The sequence below is a fragment of the Erythrolamprus reginae genome, chromosome 8 (assembly GCF_031021105.1).
Source record: "Erythrolamprus reginae isolate rEryReg1 chromosome 8, rEryReg1.hap1, whole genome shotgun sequence".
Lineage (NCBI taxonomy): Eukaryota > Metazoa > Chordata > Lepidosauria > Squamata > Dipsadidae > Erythrolamprus > Erythrolamprus reginae.
In genome coordinates this window covers 37343543-37369634 of record NC_091957.1, presented here as the reverse complement: position 1 = coordinate 37369634, position 26092 = coordinate 37343543, and the positions used below count along the sequence as shown (strand labels likewise).

At 45.5% G+C, this 26092-nt stretch overlaps 1 protein-coding gene across 3 annotated transcripts in view; it reads left to right on the top strand.

Moving 5' to 3' along the window:
• The window catches only part of ARHGEF9 (Cdc42 guanine nucleotide exchange factor 9), a 261555-nt gene that overhangs the window by 179675 nt on the left and 55788 nt on the right, over positions 1-26092 (top strand). For all 3 annotated transcript variants that reach the window (XM_070759694.1, XM_070759696.1, XM_070759695.1), the window contains 2 exons: positions 6995-7189; positions 18956-19135. In XM_070759694.1, the coding sequence (XP_070615795.1) occupies positions 6995-7189; positions 18956-19135 (375 nt within the window). The remainder of the gene's footprint in view (positions 1-6994; positions 7190-18955; positions 19136-26092) is intronic.

Here is a 26092-nt window from a genome sequence, read left to right as displayed (position 1 = left end):
CAATAGGACAGGGGACGGAAGGCATTCTAGTGCACTTGTACTCGCCCCTTACTGACCTCTTAGGAATCTGGATAGGTCAACCGTAGATAATCTAAGGGTAAAGTGTTGGGGGTTTGGGGATGACACTATGGAGTCCGGTAATGAGTTCCATGCTTCGACAACTTGGTTACTGAAGTCATATTTTTTACAGTCAAGTTTGGAGCGGTTAATATTAAGTTTAAATCTGTTGTGTGCTCTGTGTTGTTGTGGTTGAAGCTGAAGTAGTCGCCGACAGGCAGGACGTTGCAGCATATGATCTTGTGGGCAATACTTAGATCTTGTTTAAGGCGTCTTAGTTCTAAACTTTCTAGGCCCAGGATTGAAAGTCTAGTCTCGTAGGGTATTCTACTAAAGAAAATCAAAGCATGGTTATTTTGAGTTTTTTTCTCATACTTCCTTCTATTCCTGGACTGTGTAATCTCTTATCTTTGTCCCCCTACTTAACAACTCCTTCCTTCCTCCCTCCCTGAACAGCTCTTACATACCTTCCTCAAGGTTAACTCTAAATTCTAACTCTAAATTATTCTATAATAACTCTATCGCCACCAGTTAGTTCAGCCCTAAATCATGTCATTTTTAAGCCAATAGACACATATTGAGATGTGATCCAGTTCATGGGTCTCTGAATAATGTACCTTCTCAAGGCAGATAAAATTTACATGGCTGATAAATTGATTAAGAACATTAGTGGTAGGAGACAAGCACTCTGCAGATTGCATGCTATTGCCTTGTACAGTCTGTTTGGTTTAGAGCGTTGTGCTCTTTGTGAAACCAGCCAAATTTGGTGCATCCAGCAAATTCTGATTAAATCCAACAAAAGTAAAACAGGAATGCAGAACTTGTGGCTTTAGAGTACCATCATCAGGCTGTTTAGCATTGCAATTCAGCCACAGCTGTAATAATAACAATAACAACAACAACAACAACAACAACAACAACAATAATAATAATAAGCCAGAATTGAAAAATCAACAGACGATCCAAAGTGCAGACTCTGTAAAGAAATAGATGAAATGATCAATCACATACTCAGCTGCTGCAAAAAGATTGCACAGACTGACTACAAGCATAGACATGATGCTGTGGCACAGATGATCCACTGGAACTTGTGCCGGAACTACCATTTACCAGTGGCAAAGAACTGGTGGGATCATAAGCCCGAAAAAGTGGTCGAAAATGAGCAACCAAAACTACTGTGGGACTTCCGACTTCAAACTGACCGAATTCTGAAGCATAACACACCAGACATTGTGATCGTGGAGAAAAAGAAAGTATGGATCATCGACATCGCAATCCCAGGAGACAGCAGAATTGAGGAGAAGCAGCTAGAGAAATGAGTGAAATACGAAGATCTAAAAATTGAGCTGCAACGACTCTGGCATAAGCCCGTGAAAGTGGTCCCAGTGGTACTTGGCATACTGGGTGCAGTACCAAAGGATCTCAGCGGACAATTGAAAACCATTGGAGTTGACAAAATCTCCATCTGTCAATTGCAAAATGCTGCTTTACTGGGATCGGCAAACATAATTAGCCGCTATATCACGCAGTCCTAGGTGCTTGGGAAGTGCCCGACTGGTGATGAAATATGAAATCCAGCATAGTGATCTCGTTTGCTGTGTTGTACTGACATAATAATAATAATAATAATAATAATAATAATAATTAATAATAATAATAATAATAATAATAATAATTATTATTATTATTATTATTTATTAGATTTGTATAGTTCCTTCTAGTTCCTTCTCTTTAACGTAACCCAGAATACTTACCCCAAATGAAAACAAGTTTAAAAAATCCTGCTCAGTATGTATTGTGAATAGAAATAGAAAAAAAAAAGACACAAGTCCTGGGTAATGCCAAGATTCCACACTTCTTCACACTTGTTCTTAAAATAGACAAACAAAAAATACTTTGCAATTAATAATTACTTATTAAAATAAAGTGTAAAAGAAGAGACCTTGTGAATAAAACCAGTTAATCCCCATCTGCATATCTGTCTGTCTGTCTGTCTATCATTTACACACACACATTTCCTTCCCATATTCCAGAAGAATAGCAATTGGAAGGGACCTTGGAGGTCTTCTAGTCCAGCCCCATTCTTAAGCAGAAGCCCTGAGAGCATTCCAGATTAATGGCTGTCTGGCCCCTTCTTAAAGGCCTCCAGTGATGGAGTAGCCACAAGGCAAATCTTCACACTGGTTCACCCTGTTAGGAGGTAATAATAATAATAATAATAATAATAATAATAATAATAATAATAATTATTATTATTATTATTTATTAGATTTGTATGTCACCCTCTCCAAGAACTCGGAGCAGCTCACAACAACAATACACAATATACAAATCTAATGTTAAAAGAACAATTTAAAACCCATATTGTAAAAAACTATCACACAACCTAACAGACCATACATAAAACCATAGTAGCTAGGGGTATCTCAGTTTCCTCATGCCTGGTGACATAGGTGGGTCTTCAGGAGCTTTCAAAAGGCAAGAAGGGTGGGGGCAGTCCTAACCTCTGTGGGGAGATGATTCCAGAGGGCCGGGGCCGCCACAGAGAAGGCTCTAGGTCCCGCCAGACGGCATTGTTTAGTCGACAGGATCCGGAGAAGGCCAACTCTGTGGGACCTGATTGGTCATTGGGAATCGTGCGGCAGAAGACAGTCCCGAAGATATTCTGGTCTGATGCCATGTAGGGCTTTATAGGTCATAACCAACACTTTGAATTGTGACCAGAAACTAATTGGCAGTCAGTGCAAGATCTTAGTCTGAGGAGCTGCCATTTGTTTGGTCATTGTTTAATTAACCTGAATCTAGTTTGGTAAACTTTAGCTTTGTCAGCCCTCGCTGCAGAGTCTGAATTGATATATATATATCATGGATGTTGCTGTTGCTTTTCCTATAGAAATAGCTGCATTGTGAATTTAAAAAGCCAATTTCTGAGAGAGTGGAGGATGGACGAGAAAGACCACCCTCTCCTTGTTGCTATGTGCGCAGGTGAGCTTAGTCATGCTATAATGATACCACAGTTGCACCACCCACCTTTAGTGTGAGTTCCCACAACCAAATCCTGCAAACCTGAAAAGGGCTGAAAAGCTGGTCGCTAGCTAGCGCAGCTAGTGAAGATTGCTGCTCGATGCAACTTGCATGGAGGAGTTTTAAAATGTACACGCCCAGGAAAATATGCTGCAAATACCTGTATTCTGTTAAGGTTCTTGAATCCTGAGTCCATTTCTGGGTAGGTAAGAAGTGGCGGGTAGAAGGGTCTGCACAGCTCCCGCTGGGTTTGGATGATGGACTTCTGACCCCAGACACTTTGACTGAGTCTGTTTGGCCGAGTGGAGGGAATGTTTGTAACCCCCCCCCCGCCCTCCGCTGGGTCTTTGATGCAAGAGGAAACATAAATAGACGTTGGCGGTTCTGCTCTCCCTCTTCTGTTTCTGCTTCCTCATGCAAGACATTCGAGCTGACACTTAGCTGTATCATCCCAGGAAAAGTGCAAAGCCTTGTAATCAAAAGTTGTTACATAACTGAGCGGCTGAGAGGTACAGGAGCACGGACGTCATTCCAGGGAATTTTTATTTAGGACGGGCTGTTTGTTTTCGCCTGACCTCCCACTTGGCTTTAGTTCACCTCCGGCACCGCCTTCCTGAAGCCGGGAAGTCCACTCCTCCCCGATCCACCACCGAGGTCCAGACTCCCACGAGGGCAACGCAGCTAAACCGCCATCTCTGCCCGGAGCCGTTCTCCTCCAGCGCCTGCACTCCCTGAGCCTCCTGCCCAAACCTGCTGGCCTCCTCCATGCCAAGCCGAGTTAGACCTCCTCCTTCATTCGTCCGGCAGCTGCAGTCACACCAGTGGGGAGAAGAACGGATCTGAGACCCCGTTCAGTAAAGTCTGAACATTAAAATGATCTGTAGTTAGATTCCAATGTCTAGGCCAGTGATGGTGAGCCTTTTCTGGTCCTCCTGCCAAAGGGGGGGAGGTGCCCACATCCAATCCCTCCCCCCCACAAGCACAGCCCCCCCTCACTGTCCCCCTGAGCATGTGCAGACACCCTCCCTCTCCCAGCTCCAATGCACGAGCACAGGCCTCACTGAAGCCTGGGATGGGGAAAAACAGGCAAAGGGACAAACCGGAAGTTCAAAAAAATGGACTTGCCCGTTGTGCTGTTTTCCACACTCCGGAGCCTTCAGGAAGCTCCTTGTCCTTCCTTCCCTAGTACCTTAGTATGATCCATAATTATTTTTAAAATAGGAAATAATTAAATATCGTGTTTTTACTCATAAAGGTTTTAATCTTTTTAATCATTATCTAGAACTGAACTTTTATAGCAATTCAGGAAAATTGAGCTACTTGCCTAATCTGTTCTCATACTGACCCTGGTGGGTTCAGTACAAAACCTTCAAATGTTCCTGTGCTCCTCAACCAATCATGCTGTCTATCATTTGTCCTTTTTGTGGCTATTCCAATAATGGGACTTAATCAACTGAAAGAGTCCAAGCCCCTATTTGAAAACTTATCTTGATCGGTAAGCCACTTCCACCCAGTCACATGACCTTTAAGCCACCCCCCCCCCAGTTATATGATTTACAAGCTACTCCCACCTAGTTATATGGCTCCATGGCCTTGACACAGAGATGAGCAGCGCCCTCTAGAGCCGGCAATGATTAATGGATACCCTTTTTATAATCTGCTGATTGTGCCTTATTCAACAAAGCACTCTTCTAAATTTAGAATTGAGAATATGTATTCTGCCACATCTCTATCCCATTTCTATCCTCATGTTTTATTTATTCTCTGGCACTGAATCGTTATATTTTCAGGGTTACAATACACCAGGAGGAGTTGTGGAGATTTTGGGGGAAATCAACACATTTTTTGTGTATTTTTTTAAAAAAATATCGGGCTGGGAAAGGACTAAAAACTAGTTAATGCATCTCCCAAATTCCCTGAAATTATCACTTTGCATATTACTTTTTTAGCCTGAATAATTTTAAACATATTGTAAAAAACATTAAAAATATCAATATAACTACAGTAAATATGCTTATTACACAATCATTTCTGATTTCATCCTTTTCCATGCGTATTCGATTGTTTTTTTAAATGATGTTTGGTCTTAAAAGGGCTATCTTGTCATTTTCCCACCTCAGTTCCCAAATAAAGTTTTCTTGTGTTCACTGCATCTTTAAATCAATTGTTGGAAAAATTGGTGGGTTGTCTCTGCGAACTTCCAATTATTGACCTTTCAAGCTCTAGGGCAGGAATAAAATGAATGTTGTTTAGCGAAACATAATCAGCATTTGGGAAAGCAGAAAAAGGAGATTAATGGAGATTTTTGCAAATTAAAGGGACCACCGTAGTTCGTAAGGTACATGTTAGAAACAATGCATCAGCAGCAATATATTTAAAAATATAGCTTAAGCTGTGAAAATGGAGCAACCTTTCAATGCAGAGTATCATTTATGTTTCTTATGATTTGAACACTGAAAGCAAATGAAGGGAAATAACATTTCCTGCATTGTTTTCACCTGTTTACCGTTGAAGAACAGTCATGCTATGCTATTTATTTAGAGCTGAATGCAGAAGAGTATTTTTATGTTTTCTTAGGCCCTCCTGATGTTTCAGTTTAAAATGTTGGATATTTTTGGAACAATCCTTCTGGTTCATTTTTTAAGAACCGTGAAGGAAGTTCCCAGCCTTGTCAACAGGAATTGACAACACCGGAGGGGTGTGTGTGTGTCAAATCTTGAGATTGAACAAGTGTAAAAGAACTGGAGTTCAATCCAATTCATATTACAGGTAGTCCTCAATTTACAACAGTTCATTTAATGATTGTTCAAAGTTACAACGGCACTGAAATAATGTCTTATGATCATTTTTCACACACATGAGTTTTGCAGCATCTGCGTGGTCACATGATTTACATTTGGAAGCTTGACGAGGGGTTCATATTTATGACGGTTGCAATGGATCATGTGATCACCTTTTGCAATGTTCTGGCAAAAAGGTCAATGGGAAAACCAGATTCACTTCACAACCCTGTTACTCATTTAACAACCGTAGTGATTCACTTAACAAATGTGGCAAGAAAAGTCATAAAATGGGGCAAACTCACTTAACAAATTTCTCAGTAACATAAATTGTGGATTCAGTCATAAGTAGAGGACTACCTGTATTTCTATTTTCTATTTCTATTTTCCTAGAAATAATCCCTATGGAACTGAGTAGCTTAATCGTAATACATTAAGGCAGTGTTTCCCAACCTTGGCAAATTGAAGAGATCTGGATCTCAACTCCCAGAATTCCCCAGCCAGCATTTGCTCGCTGGGGAATTCTGGGAGTTGAAGTCCAGATCTCTTCAAGATGCCAAGGTTGGGAAACACTGCCTTAAGGAATTGATTGTATTGAATTTTGTTTCCTTCTTATTTGAACATATGAAGTAATTCACTAAAGCCACAGTCCTTCTGTCGTTTTACTGGCTAGTTGACTGGCCAGGGCAAATCATGCACGTTAGCCCAATGGAGTAGAGAATGTATCCAGTATCTACAAAATTTTGGATTTCTTTAGCTTTGAGATCAAATTAAGGCACCTAATTGCCTCCAGTCCTTTAAACCTGCTGGGCATCAAATTCATCCTTCAATAATTAGAATATAAGAGAAAAACATTGGCATGGCTTAACGGTTGTCATGTGTCCCATGCGTAGAATTCAACCTAGCTATTTCACTGTTCTCTGCCTCGGCCACAGGAATCTCCTGAGCTGGCATTTTTCCCTTGGGGAGGACTAGACAAGGTCCAAAGTCATGTGGAGGGGGTCGGTCTTTGTCCTCTGGCATTTACGTAGCAAGTCCAAGCTGATTCCTCACCTGTCTCACCTGGGATGGTTGCTCTCAACCACACTAGAAAACCAATGTAATGGGTTGATCTTGCCTTTCTTTGGTTGCAGCTCTGGGTCAACCAAGAAGATGGCGTCGAAGAAGGCACGAGCGAGGTGCAGAATGGACACTTGGATCCAAATGCCTCCGACTGCCTGTGTCTCAGCCGAACCCTCCAGAACCGAGACCAGATGAGAGCCAATGTCATTAATGAAATCATGAGCACAGAGCGCCACTATATCAAACACCTGAAGGACATTTGTGAGGTAAGCCAGCCTCTTCCTGAATATTTCGTTTAGGATTCAAGTCTCGGGTGGAGATGGATTAGGGCAGTGTTTCTCAACCTTAGCAGTTTGAAGATGTGTGGACTTCAACTCCCAGAATCCCCCAGCCAGGGGGAATTCTGGGAATTGAAGTCCACACATCTTCAAACTGCCAAGGTTGAGAAACACTGGATTAGGGGCTCAGGTGGATTAATCTCATCTTTCTGTCCAACCTTGACGTTCTTTGGGCCAACATAAGCCTTTTTTCAAATTTAACTGTGAGAATCAAATGAAGCAACACGTGTCTATTGTAGGCACTGGGATATGAACTGGTGTCCATGTGCCCTTTTGTTGACGTGATAACTGTTTAATTTGGAGATAACCTAACCATAGCCCCACGTCCTCATTCATTCTACACTTCTGCATGTTTAATCTCTAGCTGAGGGGGAAAGAATCTCACCAGCCATTTGAGAAAATTGTTTCCTTAAAATCTCACTCTAGATCTAGATTTTTAAAAGAACACAATAAGAGAGTTGAAGGTGGTGGCATCAAAGGTCCTTAGGATGACATCAGGGATTCTAAGGGGTTAATTTATATGGCAGCTGGATTGCTGTCCAATCTCAGGAACTTTATTGCTGTTATTTAAAACAATTAAGTATTTTGAAACAACTATATAAATACAGGAAATAGCATGAGGGCAGACTAGATGGACCACAAAGTCTTTTTCTGCCGTCAATCTTCTATGTTTCTATATGTAGAGGACAGTGTGTATGTCTGTTTGTTTGTTTTCTCTTGTGTTTGGACCTGCAAATCAACAGCCATGACATTTTTAAAAACAAAAATATCGATCCCATTCGGGGCCTAGAGGTTCAAGGATGAATTAAGGTTTGAAAACACAAAAAGTGTGTGTTTCAGTAAAACTATAATGGAAAACATTAATTTCATAATATTTGAGGAAGTCTTCTTTGCTTTCAGCCTTATGAACAACATGGCAATTTGGCCCTGTCTGCCTGCTTTTTAAAATTGATGTAGCACTTCACGTAAAACTAATCAATTCTGATATAGTTGTATGGATTTATGGTGGGTATTCATCACTGCCATCTGCCAAGCTGGAGTGCATTTGGTTTGGTAAATAAACATTGTCAAATAAGCAACATGTAAAGAAATGTGGAGATAATCTTGATGAAGGAACACACGAGCCATTAAAGGAGGAAAAATCAATTTAACCTTAGTAAAGTGGAAAGTTGAGAAAGAAACTTAAAACTCCCACCTTGATTCTGCTTGGTATAAAAGGGGTGGGGGTGGGGGGGGTGAGAGGGACAAAAAAACTCTATCAGGTTTCATGATTCTGTTATTTTATATACTGGCATATTTAAAAAAATAACATTTATGGAAATCAACACTCCGCAGTCTGCATTGGTTGCCAATCGATTTCCAGTCACAATTCAAAGTGTTGGTTATGACCTATAAAGCCCTTCATGGCATCGGACCAGATTATCTCCGGGACCGCCTTCTGCCGCACGAATCCCAGCGACCAGTTAGGTCCCACAGAGTTGACCTTCTCCAATGCACTTGCAAGGAGAGTCCAAGATGGGTTATTCTTCAGTCTGATTGGTAGGGACTGAGTTAAATTTAAATATTAAGTATTAGGCAGGCACCGCCTCCCCCTTAGCCCTCCAGTCTAAAAACTCAGTCGCAGTAAAGGGACTCCTGAGTTTGTTCTCTCATATAGTTATTGTTTTATTGCTGCATTTTTTGTGTATATACTAATCTCTTTTTCTCCTTTCCTTTTTTTCTTAGGTGCAGCTGGGGGTACTTTGCCTCGGGCGGCTCTGGGTTCAAACCTCCAGCGGGTTTACCCAGTTGCCTGCTGCTCCTCCCTGATTGAAACCCACACAGAGGGAGAAGACTCTGCAGAGCTGCCTTGTGGGTTCGGGAGTGAGCGCCCGGGTTAGCCTACCTCCGAGGTGGCGCCCGGGAGACGAGGAGGTGGTTGACGCCTCGGGGGGTCCGCCCCCCCCCCGGCGGATACACCACAGGGCTGAGAAGTGGATTTCTCGCAAGCGGCCCACGAGGGAGGCTGTTGCCCCCATCCCCCCAACGAAGGCAGGCGAGGGCCGATTTGCGCCTTCAGTATGCAGGGCTCACAGCAGCGGATCGGCTCTTCAGAGCAAATTGCGGCCGTTTACACAGCCGATCGCGGAAGGCGGGAATCGTCGGGCTTCCCGCCCATCTCCATAGTAACGATCGGCGGCCATCTTTACACTAACAAACAGTTGCCAGGGAAACAGGCCGGTGGCCATTTTGGTGAGGTCGCCGCGACAACGATCGGCAGCCATTTTGGGTTGGTCCGGAATCACCCGGCAACTGCCCCTCGCGCCCAATCAGGTCGCGTTGCCATGGGAACTAGCCGGCGGCCATGTTGGTAAGGTCGCCGGCTCGGAACATTACCCTAGCACAGTCCCCCATTGGACCTGCACGGGAGACGCGCAGGCGCAGAAGGGGGTTCATTTGCCCATTTCACTTTCGTTTCTCGGAGGTTTGGCACTGTAATAAGGAGCTTTTTTTGGACTACGCAGCAGTTTCCAGGCCTTTATCCTGTAATCGTGAGTTACAAATATTGGGCATGGCAGACCAAGCAGCTCCAGCTGGGGAGGAGGCCACCGTCACCAGGCCTAGCACCCCAAAGGAAAAAGCCTCTAAGGCAAAATCCTCCCAAGGCACATCATTGAGAGACTCAGAGAAGCGCATCAGAGCGCTTGAAAAACAGCTGGAGGCTTCTCAGAGGGCAACAGGGCCGGCTTTGCCCCCCAGCCGGCAATTAACCACCAATCCCCCTGTGACCTCCCCCATGTTCTACCCGGGAGTAACAACTTCGGCCTCTGAGAGGGATTGGTCCCCAGAGAGAGGGGCTCAGGCCTGGCCACCATCCAGAGCTGAATCATATAGCCTGGGGAGGCAATCTGCGGGGTGGCCTGCCAACTATCCACCCCCTCAGTCCTCGCAATATGCACAGCCAGCCACTTTCACCCCAACTGCTGCGGGCCTGCGCAACCCCCAGGACGCTTGGCAAAGCATGCCCCAGGCCCTTCAAGACTTAATCACCAATGCATATACCCAGGGCCAGGCCACTGGGGCACAGCAGCAACAACAGGCTCCAGTGGCACTCCCTCCAACGAGGTCTAGAGACCCCTGGATGGCTCCTGCTACGCAGTCCTTGATGGGATCCATGGATGAGGAGGATTCCTCCAGGGATGACTTTAGCGCAGCTGAGGATGACCTGTCTGGAGATGACCAGCCGCCAGAACAGCCCAGCTTCACGGGCCTGTTCAAGTCCTTCCTTTTCAAGGTGCTCCTGAATAAGGCGAAGCTTACGATTGATCAGGCTGGAGAAGGAGGTCAGGCGGAGACCCCTGAGGCATCTCAGCCAACAGGGGGTCTGTTTGCCTTCCCTAAACAGGAGACTGTAAACATCCCGTCTTCCCATTTGTTCCTAGAGACAATCCAGTGCCCGTGGGAAAACCCGGCGGCAGCCCAGGGCCCTTCCAATCTCGACCGCAGATTTTACACCTTCGACCAACAGATGGAGGAGCTGCTAGAATTCCCATCTGTAGATAAGCCCGTCACGAGCCTGGTGTCTAACGCCCTTGTACCGTCCGAGTCACAGGAAGGTCTGAAAGCTGAGGACAAGAGGGCGGAGAACGTGGTTCGCAGGACCCACCAGATGGCGGCCTGGGCCGTACGAGTCGCTTCGGCGGCCTCGTTTTTCAACAGAGCCATGATCCTCTGGATTCAGGAGATCCAGGCCAGGGTTGATCCAGAGGACGGAAGATTCCGTCAGGACCTCAATAAATTGCTGGCGGCCACGGAGTTTTCAGCGGATGCCACAGTCAATGCCGCGAAGTTCGCATCGCGCGCAATGGCCTCTTCCATGGCCTCTGGCAGACTCATTTGGCTTCGCAATTGGCAAGCGGATGTCAAATCCAAATGGAGTCTAGCCTCCTCTTCATTCAAAGGAAAGAAGTTATTTGGGGAAGTCCTAGATGATGTCCTAATCGAGGACAAGGACAAGAAAAAAGTGATGCCCAGGTCTAACAGGAAGCAGGATAGGCGTTTCACTCCCTATCAATGGCAACAACCCTTTCGAGCAGAGCCCTTCTCGACCAACTCCCAAGCGTTGAGGCCATACTTCCAGGGCTCCTTCAACCAGGGATCCTTCAGGTCAGACAGGACCTCCCAGACCGACCGAAGTAGGTCATACCAGGGCCGCCACCCCTTCAGAGGAGCCAACAGGGGCTTCAGGAAGGAAGACCAAGTGACTCTCTGGACAATGCCCCCCTAGGCGGCAGGCTGCTACACTTCCCGGGCATCTGGGAAGCCACGTCCTCAGACGCATGGGCAGCATCCACGGTATCCCAGGGCCTGAGGATCGAATTCTTTCGGCCTCCCCCTCAACATTTTCTACCTTGCCGTATCCCATCAGACCCACAAAAGAGGAAACTCCTATACCGGGAGGTGTCTCATCTAATAGAGATAGGGGCTATAGAAGAGGTGCCCTTAGCACAACAAGGCATAAAGAGGGGAAGCTGGAACCAAGGAGGCTACCCACCGCTAAGCGTCTCCTGGGTCAAATTTGCTGGGCAGCTGATGGTTGTGGGTTTTTTTTTTTGCTGGAATTGCTTCAGTTTATGTTGACCCGACTCCCTCGCTCAAGGCAGGGGGCTGTCGGCTAACCTCGCCTGCTGCTCTTTATTACCCCGAATGGAACGGAACCTGCAATCTTCCCCCAAGGGGGAGAGACAAGAGCCCTTCTCATGCCTTCTTAAACAGGACAGATTGCAACGAACCTTCCCATTTGCAAAAGGAGAGCCCAGGCGCAGCATCAGGAAAGCTTATTGTGCCCACATTAAGTGGACAAGGCCAAAGTGTTTGGGGCGGCTTTGGAGAAGGTGGGAAGGGACAAGGAAGCCCTGGAGGTGTCAGCCCAATTCACTGATGCCTGTCTGGAGGTCAGTGAAATCTGAGGATTTATTTTTTATTTATTTATTTATTTTGTCCAATACACAATGAGGGTTTTAGTATATACATAGTACACATAGTAAAATACATGATGAAGGTTATAGAGGAGATACTCATAGTAAAATATATCAATGAAAGAATAGAAGAAGAGATATAGGAATAGAAGAAAAGTATAGGAGATATAGGAGAGCAATAGGACAGGGGATGGAAGGCACTCTAGTGCACTTGTACTCGCCCCATACTGACCTCTTAGGAATCTGGATAGGTCAACCGTAGATAATCTAAGGGTAAAGTGTTGGGGGTTTGGGGATGACACTATGGAGTCCGGTAATGAGTTCCATGCTTCGACAACTCGGTTACTGAAGTCATATTTTTTACAGTCAAGTTTGAAGCGGTTAATATTAAGTTTAAATCTGTTGTGTGCTCTTGTGTTGTTGTGGTTGAAGCTGAAGTAGTCACCGACAGGCAGGACGTTGCAGCATATGATCTTGTGGGCAATACTTAGATCATGTTTAAGGCGTCTTAGTTTTAAGCTTTCTAGGCCCAGGATTGAAAGTCTAGTCTAGTAGGGTATTCTATTTCGAGTGGGATAGTATCCTATTCCTATCCTATCCCATTCTATTTCCCCTATATTATGCCCTCCCCTCTTCTATCCAATAACACACACACACACAAACAGCAATAACAATCAAGCCGGTCACTTGATGGGCTCCAATTCACCCTGAGATCCCTAGACTCACTGGTCAAACTATGTCTTTAGGGTCTTTTGAAAGAGTGTCAAGGCGGTGGTCAATCTTATATCCATTTCGATGAAGCTCCATAGGGAGGGAGCCACCACATAGAAGATCTGCTTGCTCCCATTAGATGGACCTCCATAATAGAAGAGTGCCATAACATCCTATTCCTCCCCGTCCTGCTGGTTTAGATAGATATAAGGGGAAAAGACGTTCCCTCAAGTAACCTGACCATGAGAACAGCCAACACCTTGAATTGGGCCAAAAGCAATTCGGGACTCAATGCAGCAGCTGCCACGAGGGAGGGGACCCACCTGCAAATCTAGTTACCCCATTTTGAACCAACTGGAATTTCTGGATTATTATTATTATTATTATTATTATTATTATTATTATTATTATTATTATTATTATTATTATTTATTAGATTTGTATGCCACCCCTCTCCGCAGACTCAGGGCGGCTCACAGCAATGATAAAAACAATGTACAGTAATAAATCTAATACTGTATTAAAGTTTAAAATAACAATTTTACATTAAAAAGCCTAAAAACCCCAGTATATAAAAAAGCGTACACACAAACATATCATACATACAGCTACATAGGCAAGGGGAGATGTCTCAGTTTCCCCATGCCTGATGGCAGAAGTGGGTTTTAAGAAGTTTACGAAAGGCAAGGAGGGTGGGGGCAGTCCTGATCCCTGGGGGGAGTTGGTTCCAGAGGGTTGGGGCCGCCACAGAGAAGGCTCTTCCCCTGGGTCCTGCCAGATGACATTGTTTAGTCGACGGGACCCAGAGAAGGCCAACTCTGGGACCTAACTGGCCTCTGGGATTCGTGCGGCAGAAGGCGGTCTCGCAGATATCCTGGTCCGGTGCCATGAAGGGCACTTTGAATTGTGACCAGAAACTGATCAGCAAACAATGCAGATTGCGAAGTGTTGAAGTAACATGGGCATACCTAGAGAAGCCCATGATTGGTCTCGCAGCTGCATTCTGCACGATCTGAAGTTTCCGAACACTCTTCAAAGGTAGCCCCATGAAGAGAGCATTATAGTAGTCGAACCTCGATTATCTGCAGACCCCAGGTTAAGAATCGCTGTTTTACATTCCTCCTTCCTAAATACCGTGTTTCCCCGAAAGTAAGACAGCGTCTTACTTTCTTTTTTTCCCCAAAAGCCCCACTATGTCTTACTTTCGGGGTATGTCTTATATTGGAAAAAAATTGTCGAATTTTTTGTTTTAACCATAAAATTAACATTTAGACGCGGTGACGTATGGAGGGGGGGTGGCGCGGAAGTGGGCAGGAGGCGGCGCTCATTAAGATCAGAGGGAGGTGGCAGACGCAGCGAAGTATGGAGAGGGGGACGGCGCAGGCGTGGGCAGGAGATGGCGCTCATTTGGATCAGACGGAGGCGGCAGACGCGGTGACGTATGGAGGGGGCGGCGCGGAAGTGGGCAGGAGGCGGCGCTCATTTGGATCAGACGGAGGCTGCAGACGCGGTGACGTATGGAGGGGGGCGGCGTGGAAGTAGGCAGGAGGCGGCGCTCATTAAGATCAGAGGGAGGTGGCAGACGCGGCGACGTATGGAGAGGGGGACGGCGCAGGCGTGGGCAGGAGGCGGCGCTCATTTGGATCAGACGGAGGCGGCAGACGCGGTGACGTATGGAGGGGGGCGGCGCGGAAGTGGGCAGGAGGCGGCGCTCATTTGGATCAGACGGAGGCTGCAGACGCGGTGACGTATGGAGGGGGGCGGCGTGGAAGTAGGCAGGAGGCGGCGCTCATTAAGATCAGAGGGAAGTGGCAGACGCGGCGACGTATGGAGAGGGGGACGGTACGGACGTGGGCAGGAGGCGGCGCGCAGCTAGATGAGAGGGAGGCGGCTAGATGAGAGGGAGGCGGTGTTTCCCTGAAAGTAAGACATATGTCTTACTTTCGGGGTACGGCTTATATTAGCCGACCCCCCTGAAACCCCCGATACGTCTTACAATCGGGGGTGTCTTACTCTCGGGGAAACAGGGTAACCAACTCAGCGCTCTGTAGTTTGTCATGTGTCCAGGATGAAATATAAGACTCCCCCCAAACAGAGCCAGTACAATTGGGCCCGGATGGGATCAAAGGGGTCGAAAGCGCAAGGCAGACCACAAAATACAAAACCAGTTCAGGAACACAGTAGCACAGCAAAAGTGGAGAAAATGAGATGTAAAGAATTACAGAACATAAATAGAGCTGGATCAGATGACATTGTCATTTACAGGAAACTGAGTCTTGACTAGAAATGCTTTATAATTAGAATTCATAATTTCCTATTCAGTCCTTGCTTGAATTCAGAGAAATGAATCTATTATGGGGTTGTCTGGGCAGAGAGACATTGTTTTGAAAATTGTGGGGTTCTAAAGGACTGGGACAAGTTGACAAAGGGCTTTTGAATCCTATTCTTGCCTCTTGGAGGTTTCTGGTGGAATTATCAGGATGGGATGACAATGCTTGAAATCAAGTGTCTGACCACTTTGTGAAATTTCCACAATGCTCAGGCTTGGCAGCCTTGTAGGGAATCGACGTGATCCATGGGTCCAGTTGCTTCTCAGCGTGGGACAGTAGCCCAGGATTAGTTTCAGAGGGAGAGCTAGCATGGAGCCCCCTTTCACAGCTTCTCAAAATGGTCCAAGAGGTCCTTTTTCTCCTTGGGGCGGAGGGAAGAGCCCATCAGTTCAGGTCTTTCAAAAGGAGTGCTGTTTGGATATTTGACTCTTAGGTTAGTTTGAAGGAAATTCAACTGCACCTTCTAATTAACCATGTGGTCAGAAGAAATCCGTTCAGTTATTTGGATTGATCCTGGGTATCCACAAAGTTCCAAATTGAGAAACCATTTAAAATAGAAAGGGGTGGCCATTTCAGGTGGGTTTTCTTTTAAAAATTCTGGAATCGGGATGATTTATACATCAGGAATCGAAAGGCAACACCGGTAATGAAAAATAACTTTGCTTGTGGGCTGCTGCTTTTTTTTTACACACATGTTATGTAATTCTCCCCCAGAAGAGTATTATTTTAAACAAAAATTAAATTTGAGAATGTTCTCAAGGTTATGAATGTTTATTTACTCTGACTTGTAGATGTCATATTTGGCTACATTCCTCCAAATATTCTGCACAATTTGAAGGAAGGAAGGAAGGAAGGAAGGAAGGAAGGAAGGAAGGAAGGAAGGAAGGAAGGAAGGAAGGGGCAGTAGACCTCTTCTAAATACAGCAGAATGGAATGCTAGTGGAAAGCAGTGTGGGATGTACGAAAATGAAATCCATATTTCAACCCACAGATAGGATGGAAAAATTACTTCTGTTCAGCTCTTGTAACAAAGCTTTTGGATTTTCCAAGACACAACAATTATATGTGGCCTGCCCATTTCTTCCCTTACCAAATCCCTCAAAATAGGAATGATTGACAAAGGATGATAGCTACTGCATCACAATCCTCAAATATGTGTATCTAAAGCTCTAAAGCCTTATCTAAGGCACTTAACTTCCTGGAAAAAAAATTGCCCCAAACTTAGTCCAGAGGAACTACATGGAAAAGTATTTTAAAAGGGAAGTCTATCACTTAGCAAAGTTCTCTCCGGTATGAGAGATCCATTTATTTGGGGCTTATTAACAAAGCAAGCAGTGGATAGATGACTTTCCCCCAATATAAAAGTGATAGCAATTGTTCCATAGATAGTTATTGCCATTTTTCTATCACCAGGGTCAGGAACTGAGGTATGTTGCTGGAGGTGGTTAGTGGATTAAGGAAAGACTCCACTTTCCCTTTGCATATTATTATTATTATTATTATTATTATTATTATTATTATTATTATTATGTCAATGCAACACAGCAAACGAGATCACTATGCTGGATTTCGTATTTCATCACCAAGCACCTAGGATTATTATTATTATTTATTAGATTTGTATGCCGCTCCTCTCCGAAGACTCAGTGCGGCTCACAACAACATAAACAGTGTACAAATCCAATTTTAAAAAAATACAATTTAAAACCCTTATAATAAAATAGTCGCACAATCCAATCAAACCATACACCAACCTTGACAATTGAGGTGTGTGTCAATTTCCCCATGCCTGGCGGCAAAGATGAATTTTTAATGACTTACGAAAGGCGAGGAGGGTGGGGGCAGTCCTAATCTCTGGGGGGAGTTGGTTCCAGAGGGTCGGGGCCGCCACAGAGAAGGCTCTCCCCCTGGGCCCCACCAGGTCCTGGTCCTCCCCAACTTTTAAATTATTACTGCTACTAGCAATATTTATTCATGGTTTTATTGTCTTTTAATAGTTATAATCTGTCCTCAAAACAAGATGGGCAGCAAACATCAAAAACAACATGAGAAAATATTATTTTACTGAAAGAGTAGTAGATCCTTGGAACAAACTTTCAGCAGACGTGGTTGGTAAATCCACAGTAACTGAATTTAAACATGCCTGGGATAAACATATATCCATCCTAAGATAAAATACAGAAAATAGTATAAGGGCAGACTAAATGGATCATGAGGTCTTTTTCTGCCATCAGTCTTCTATGTTTCTATGTAAACAAATTTCATAAATCAGTAAATAAACTCAGCGAGTCCTTCAATGAGAATTGTCCGGCTTCACTTCAAAAGTCCTCATCATCTTTTCTTCGGATGTTCCAGGTTAAATTCCAGGTACCACCTGCTTGAGTTAACCCATCTTCTGGGATTGCGCAGTGCATGACCTGGGAAGGACCCAAACGGACTCGATTCAAAGTAGGCTCCACATGGTGGCTTATGTCACTTCAGCAGGGTGCATCATGATGCAAAGATGATGTAATCATTTAAGTCAAACCAAGACAACAAGATAATTTACCTTAATGAGCATTCTGCACTGCATTGGAACCTCTTTCAAAGACTGGGTATGTCTGGTCTTAACAAAGAGAAGGAGTAGACGGAACATTTAACAGATTAACAGAGTTGGAAGGGACCTTGCAATTCATCTAGTCCAGCCCCCTGCTCAAGCAGGAGACCCTGCACCATTTCAGATAGATGGCAGTCCAATGTCTTCTTGAAAGTCTCAAGTGATGAAGCTCCCACAACCTCCAAAGGCAAGATTTAAGATTTAAGATTTATTAGATTTGTATGCCGCCTCTCTCCGAAGACTCCTCCATTGGTTGATTGTTCTCACTGTCAGAAAGTTCCTTCTTATTTCCAGATTGAATCTCTCCTTGATCAGTTTCCATCCATTATTCCATGTCCTTCAGGTGCTTTGGAGATTAGTTTGACCCCCTCCTCCCTGTGGCAGCATCTGAAATATTGGAAGACTGCTATCATGTCTCCTCTAGACCAGTGTTTCCCAACCTTAGCAATTTGAAGATATTTGGACTTCAACTCCCAGAATTCCCCAGCCACCATTCGATCAAGGGCGGCCAAAAACCCCGAGACGACTCATCATGCTAGCACAGAGTTGGAGCCGGTTCCTCCCATCTTGACTCCTCTAGACCAGTATTTCCCAATCTTGGCCACTTGAAGATATCTGGACTTCAACTCCCTGAATTCCCCAGCCAGCGAATGCTGGGTTGGGAAACACTGCTCTAGACATCCTCTTCACTAGATTATCCATGTCCAATTCCTGTAACCGATCTTTATATGTTTTAGTTTCCAGTCCCATTAATCGTCCTGGTTGCTCTCTCCTCTACACTTTTTCCAGAGTCTCAATATATTTTTTAGTGTGGTGACCAAAACTGGATGCAATACTCCAGATGTGGTCTAACTAATAGCGCGGTATTAGTACTTCAGTTGATCTAGATTGTATCGCTCCGTTAATGCAATTTAGGATTGCATTGGCTTTTTTGGCTGCTGCTGCACACTGCTGGCTCATGTTTAGCTGGTTGAATTCGTCTTCAGTACTAATCTTGGGGTAATATTTTTATAGTGTCCAGCCGTAGGGAGTTGATGGGACAGACAGCTTGTTTTGATGGGGTCCCTGACTTGTAAACGTGGTCTCTTTCTTCCACCAGGGTTACTTAAAGCAGTGTCGGAAGAGAAGAGACATGTTCAGCGATGAGCAGCTGAAGATCATATTTGGCAACATTGAAGACATCTACAGGTTCCAGATGGGCTTCGTCCGGGACTTGGAGAAGCAGTACAACAACGAGGACCCTCATCTCAGCGAAATAGGACCGTGTTTTCTAGAGCATGTAAGTCTTTCAGGGAGGAAGACCCTCAGTGGGAGGCATCTTCAGTTTGTTTGTTTGTTTGATTGATTTGATTTGATTTGATTTGAATGCTGCCCCTCTCTGTAGACTCGGGGCGGCTCACAGCATGCAATTAAACAATTCATGACAAATCTAACAAATTTAAAAAACATTTAAAAACCCCATTATTAGACCAGACATACACGCAGAAATACCATACATAAATAGTATATATAGCTTGATTGTCTTTGCAGAGTTGGGTTGCTAGACATGCTTGGCAATTTCTAAACAGCCTTGACTAGATTCTGGCATCATGCTCATGGTGGTTTCCCTTGATCATAATTTGCTGAATGAGTCACCATAGGTTGAACCTTCCCAATAAGCTTTCCCTGAAGTTCCACGGCGGCTTAATCAGCTGCGCCCATCTCCAGTTTAGCTGCATTGTCAAACACCAGATGTAATTTCCATAAGAAGTCAGCTTTTGTTTGCAGAGGGTGGATGCGGGATGTGAATAATGAATGCCGGCCACAGAAAGTGAGCTCATGAAGACCGACCTCACCTGCCCATTCCTCAACTCTGAAGATCCTCTTTGCTAGGAAGCTGCTTCTGCAGTGCACCAAAGTCCACTCACAGAAGATGATAGCAGCAGTTCACGTGGCCTCCTTTTTTCCTTCTTCTTCTTTCCATCCTCCTGTTTTAAGGTGATCCACCTAGTGGAAATTGCAGTGTAGAGATCTTGCCTAAACATAGAAACATAGAAACATAGAAGTTTGACGGCAGAAAAAGACCTCATGGTCCATCTAGTCTGCCCTTATACTATTTTCTGTATTTTATCTTATCTAAAATTGTGTTGTGATAAATTAGGCCAACTAATGAAAAGTATTTTAACCAGCAGGGAAGGGGGTACTGTTATTATTTAAGTATTTATATCAATTTACTTGTGGTGTATATTTATTTATTTATTCATTCATTCATTCATTCATTCATTCATTCATTCATTCATTTATTTATTTATTTATTTTGTCCAATACAAATTGAAAGTTAAGGAGAATAAAAACGTGTAGTAGTAAATATCAGGGAAGGGATAGAAGAAGAGATATGAGAATAGAATACATCAATGAAGAGTAGAGGAAGGATATATGGATAGGAGAAAAGATATATAAAATATAGGAGAGACAATTGGACAGGGGACGGAAGGCACACCAGTGCACTTATGCTCGCCCCTTACTGACCTCTAAGGAATCTGGAGAAGTCAACCGTGGAATGTATGAATGAGTTGTCTTTTACCCAATAAGCGTTTTTCTGGGTTGCTGTAAATGGTTCATTCTGGTTTTTCAAACCTCCATTTAGCTCAGGCCCCTTGGCTGGGGAGTTCTGGGAGCTCAAGTCCAGACACCTTAAAGGTGGCCAAGGTTGGGAAACAAGGCACCAGGCCATAAAGCAGAAGACGTAAATAACAGAATAAACAGAGTTAGAAACGGAAGGCCTTGGAAGTCCAACCTCCTGCTCAAACAGGAGACCCCGTACTATTCCAGACAAGTGGCTGGCTAGTCTTAAAAGCCTCCACTGATGGAGCTCCCACAACTTCTGGAGGCAAGCTGTTCCACTGGCTTTTTGTTCTCACTGGCAGGAAATTGCTTCTCTCCTGGATTAATTTCCATCCATTCATTCTTGTCCTGCCTTCTGGTGCTTTGGAAAATAGGTTGGCCTCCCCTTTTTTGTGGCAGCCCCTGCTATCAGTTCAGCCCTCGTCCTTCTTTTCCTTGGACTTGAAATACCAAAATCCTGAAATTTGTTCTTTGTACGTTTTAAGCCTCCAGACTCCTAATCAGTGGTGGGTTGCAAAGTGTAAGCATGCACATGTACCCAGAACTTGGTTTGGGCCCCTTTTGTAGCAATGGGGACCCAGATTGTGGGGGGGAAATGCTATTGCTAACATGTTGTAAGCCACCCTGAGTCTAAGGATAAGGGCGGCCTAAAAATCGAATAAATAAATAGATAAATAAATTACTGCCTCAATGCACCGTGGCATGGAAGCTATCAGCCTGTGGCATTGCTGAGATGTTATGGAAGACCAGGATGCTTCGATAGCAGCCTTCATCTCTTCTGCATTGTTCGGTCTCATGTCTCTCATCTTTCTCTTGGCAATGCCCCATAGATTCTCTATGGGGTTCAGGTCAGGCGAGTTGGCTGGCCAATCCAGGACAGTAATCCCACAGTCACTGAAGCAGGTTTTGGTGCTTTGGGCAGTGTGGGCAGGTGTCAAGTCCTGCTGGAAAATTCAAGTCAGCATCCCCATAAAGCTCGTATGCGGATGGAAGTCTGGAGCGCCCCAAAATCTCCCGGTAGACGATTACGTTGACCCTGGAGTTAATGAAGCCCAGTGGACCAACACCAGCAGATGACATGGCTCCCCAAATCAACACAGACTGTGGAAACTTTTCCATCACATTTGGAAACCAAGGACCCAGAGTATGGAGGAAGAATGGAGAGGCACACACTGCAAGATGCTTAAGGTCCAGTGTGAAGTTTCCACCGTCTGTGTTGATTTGGGGAGCCATGTCATCTGCTGTTGTTGGTCCACTCTGCTTCATTAAGTCCAGGGTCAACGCAGCCGTCAACTGGGAGATTTTTGAGCACTTCGTGGGTATGGACTTGTTGGCTTCATGATATTTGGACTCCCTTCCAGTCTCTACCTGACTCAGTGGGGCCAGAGGGGAGGCGTGTCTGAATAGTTATTACTTAGTCCTGGCAATCAGATGGAAGTTAACCCATGCTTGGACTCTCCCACAGCACACATAGCAGGAATGTTCAGGTAAGACAACATTCATTTTCAAGCACGACCCTTTAAGAGTCTTAAAGAATTCTGGGAGTTGAAGTCCACTCATCTTAAAGGGGCTGCGGTTGAAGAAACGCCACTGTCACTCTACAATGAAAACGGTACTGAATTTGTATTGATGATTTTGGTCTCCTGGCTTGGGCCCCTTTGAAGGGCCAACATGGGGTGACGTTGGGTCAGTTGTTCTCTCACAGCCCAAGAATGCTGCCCAAGCCACTTCCGAAAACTGCAGAAGAGATTGATTCAGGCAGTGACCTAGAGGTAAGATGGACTCAAAAGCTTGAAAGAAAACAAAAATACAACCCACGCGTGAGGAACAGGATGTTTTTGCTCACTGAAATGGCTCTCGCGGACTCTCTGCTCTTGCCGGTTACATAAATACCATTTTACAAGGCTGATGGGATTGTAGATATATCCAGAAATGTCAAGAAAATCATGCAACGCAGCTTCTGCAGCTTTTCCTTTGGGGAGGAAGCAGCTCTTAAGTTGGTGCTTATGTAAGAGAACGGCACTTATCCAGGGCGCCGGGTCCTTTGAAGCGTGACCGAGTTGCTTTTGGTGTCAACTCAGCCAGGCTCCCTTTCGTACCGGGAAGGCCTTGGAGTGTGTCAGCGAAGGGCACTGCAGTTGCTGATCCTTCCTCCACACGATGCTGGCAACACCCTTCTCCGCCTCTTGTGCCAACCTGCCTTAACATTATACCAATTCACAGGCTTTGCTCGCTTTCATTCACAAATGGCCCTTAGCGCAATGCATGATGAGAAGGCCCTGGAAAAAAGGGAAGGAAATGGAACCATAGTTGCCACAATCCATCTGGGGTTGACACAGTTTGGCCCCAAGGAGGGTTCGTGCCACCTAGTTTAACTTCTCTTTCCAAAAGAGGAAGAGGAAGGAGCCCTGGTGGCGCAGTACTGCTGGCTACCTCTTCCGGCTGCCAGCATTTCGACAGTTTGATCCTGACAGGCTTAAGGTTGACGCCAACTTCCATCCTTCCGAGGTCAGTGAAACGAGGAGCCAGATTGTTGAGGGCCACATGCTGACCGAGTGAAGCACTCTGGAGCACTCTGCTATGAAGAAGTTTAGGGAGAGTTGCATTGTGTGTTGATGGGAGAAATGAGGTTGTGAAAGGGATGGTCCATGTCATGGGCAATCAGGTTCTGACTTAACAGGAACAACGGGGTGGGATGTACCTGGATTCCCCAGAGGGAGGGGTCGCATTCCGGAGGACCAAGAGACAGTGAAGTCGGGATGGGAGGAAGAGAATCCAGGGGGCTCTTCCCAAGGAGGTCTCGGGCTGCCAGTGGGCCTCAGAGTTCAAGGTCACTGAAAACAAAGCATCGACAAAAGTGACAGAACCAGTTTTCACCCTGGTGACCATTGGAGCATCCCACTGGTCGCACAACCAAAGTTCAGGTGCTGGGCAACTGACTCGTATTTATGACAGTTGCAGGGTCTCCGAGTGATGGGATCCCCCTTTTGCAACCTTCTCACAAGCAAAGTCAGTGGAGGAGCCGGGTTTACTTAGCAACCCTACTACTAACTGAACAGCTGCGATGATTCATAGTAACTGGCAAGAAAAGTTGTAAAATGGGGAAAATTTACCCAACAACCACCTTGCTTAGCAACATAAATTTTGGGCTCAATTATGGCTTCCTACATATCCTTAATGATGCACGAAGTTGTTCCACCAATAAGAGAACAGGGAGCATACTTGTAGCGGAGGGTTGAAAGAGGGAGTCCTTGGTTTTCTGCCTCCAACCTGCAACGTCTGACTCACTGCAGCCAATTTACCACCAGACACTTCTGGGGACAACCGCAGCATGGCCAACTCGACAACTCACTTGAATGGAAGAATTCAATTTAATTACTTAAAATAAACTTTTAAAAATAATTTTCTGTCATTCACGTTTCATCCCTCCTTTTCACCCTTTCTTTAATGACTCTATTCCTTCGATGTTAGCGTAAATCTTGACCTGCAGGGTAACTAGCTGTGGCCAGTCGTTCTGCAGCCAGTTGAGGGCGGTGAGTCGGCTGCTGCAAGGGACCCTCCGCCCTCCTTGGTCCTCTCTGAGCTCTGCTGTTTCCTTGTAAATCTTCCATCATGGTGAGGCCACACTTGGAATACTGTGTACAGTTCTGGTCACCACACCTCAAGAAGGATATAATGGAACTGGAAAAGGTGCAAAAAAAGGCAACAAGTATGATCAAAGAAATGGAGCCCCTCCCTTATGAAAGCAGATTGCAACACCTTGATCTCTTCAGCCTTGAAAGACAGCGTTTAAGGGGTGACTTGATCGAAGGGTATAAAATCATGCATGGGATAGAAAAGGTGGATAGAGAAAAATTATTTTCTCTATCACACAATACTAGGACGAGGGGGCCCTCCCTGAAGCTCATAGGTGAGAAAGTGAGGACAAATCAAGGGAAATATTTCTTCACCCAGAGGGTCGTTGGTTGATGGAATTCTCTTCCAGAAGAGGTCGTGACAGCTGTCAGCCTGGAGAGCTTCAAGGCAGAATTAGACAGATTCATGGATGCCAAGTCTATCGGTGGTTATTGAAGCGGATGCCCATGTGCCGCCTCTATGTCGATTGAGGCAGGCAGGGTTCCCTTGGGTCCCATTTGTTGGGGGTCAAGGGAAAGGGAGGGTCTTGCCTTCTCCTTCTGCTCAAGATCCCCATGGACAATTGGGGGGCCACTGTGTGACACAGAATGCTGGACTCGATGGGCTTTGGCCTGATTCAGCATGGCTCTTTTTAGGTTCTTATGTTCACCCAAACTGGGCGACGTCATGACTGGCACTTACGTAGTTTGGATAATGAAACGTCTGCAAGGAAACAAGCACGTTTAAGAGAGCGCCAAGTTTCAGTTGGGCCAGATTCCGGTCTCTGAGCGAGGAGGAGTGAAAGTGCTGCGAATGAGCCCCCTGTGCCTGTCTTCGTTTTGGGAGCCTTGACAAGCAGAGTCTGACAGGTGCTGATCTTGCAGGCCAGCAGGCCTTGGGGCATGTGCAGAGGGGACTCAACCTAAGACGAAGCTCTGATCCTGTAAAGTCTTGGCTTTCCCTGCAGGGAGCCCCCCTCTCTCGCCCACCCTCCTCTTCTTCTCTCCAGAGCTCTTGCGCGAGATTTATGCTCCCCTTAAAGATGCTGGTCCAGATCTGACCTCCTGCCCTTATGATTGCTGGCACGGGAGGGAGAGACGGCTAACTGCCAGAAAAGGACTCCACCCCCCTTTGTTGCAGCCCTCAGCAGGAGCAGCTATTGGCCGGGTTGGAGAAGGGAAACGTAGCCGGCACAATTGGCAATGCAGCCGCCACACCAGATCCTAAATACTGAGTGCCAAAAAGGCTGTGCAGAAATGTCGCGCAGGTGCATGTGTGCTCCTCGGGACTGTTCTGCGTAAAAGCTGGACTCCTGGACTCTGGCGCACATGTGCCTCCCACTATCAGTGGACCAGGGCACGTGGCAGGTTTTGGCTCCAGAAAAGCCAAACCTCTAGGTGCTGGCAGCATTTGCACCGTGCATGTGCAGGGCAGATTTTAGAACTGCAACGTGCAAAGGACAGCTGATCGTCATGTGCGCATGCCTGCCAGAAACCCGGAAGACACCACTCTGGGCCTGCCTGCCGAAGGTTCGCCATCATGGACCTGAGTTCACGATGGAGGCCAGAATTCTCACTGCTAAGCAAGGACTTGGGCCCAATTTTACGATCTTTTTGTTGCCGGTCATTAAGCAAATCATGGCAGTCATTAAACGAATCACGTGGTCATTAAGAAGGTCCAGCTCCCCCCCCTTAGACTTTGCTCATCAGAACCCACCTGGGAAGGTCGCAAACGGCCTTCACATTATAAATACGGGTAGTCCTCAACGGACGGCCACAATGGAGCCCAAAACATCGGTTGCTAAGTGAAACATTGGTCAAGTGAGTTTCCCCCTTTTTACGACCTTTTCTTGCTATGGTGTTTACGTGTCGAGTGACCCATTGACTTTGCTCATCCGAAAGGTGTGAAAAATGGCCGTTGTAACTTTGCAATGGCATTAAATGAACTGTTGCAAGGGAAGGACTGGCCACACGTACCGCTTGCCAAGTGACGGAATTTTGATCTGAGGACTGCAAAG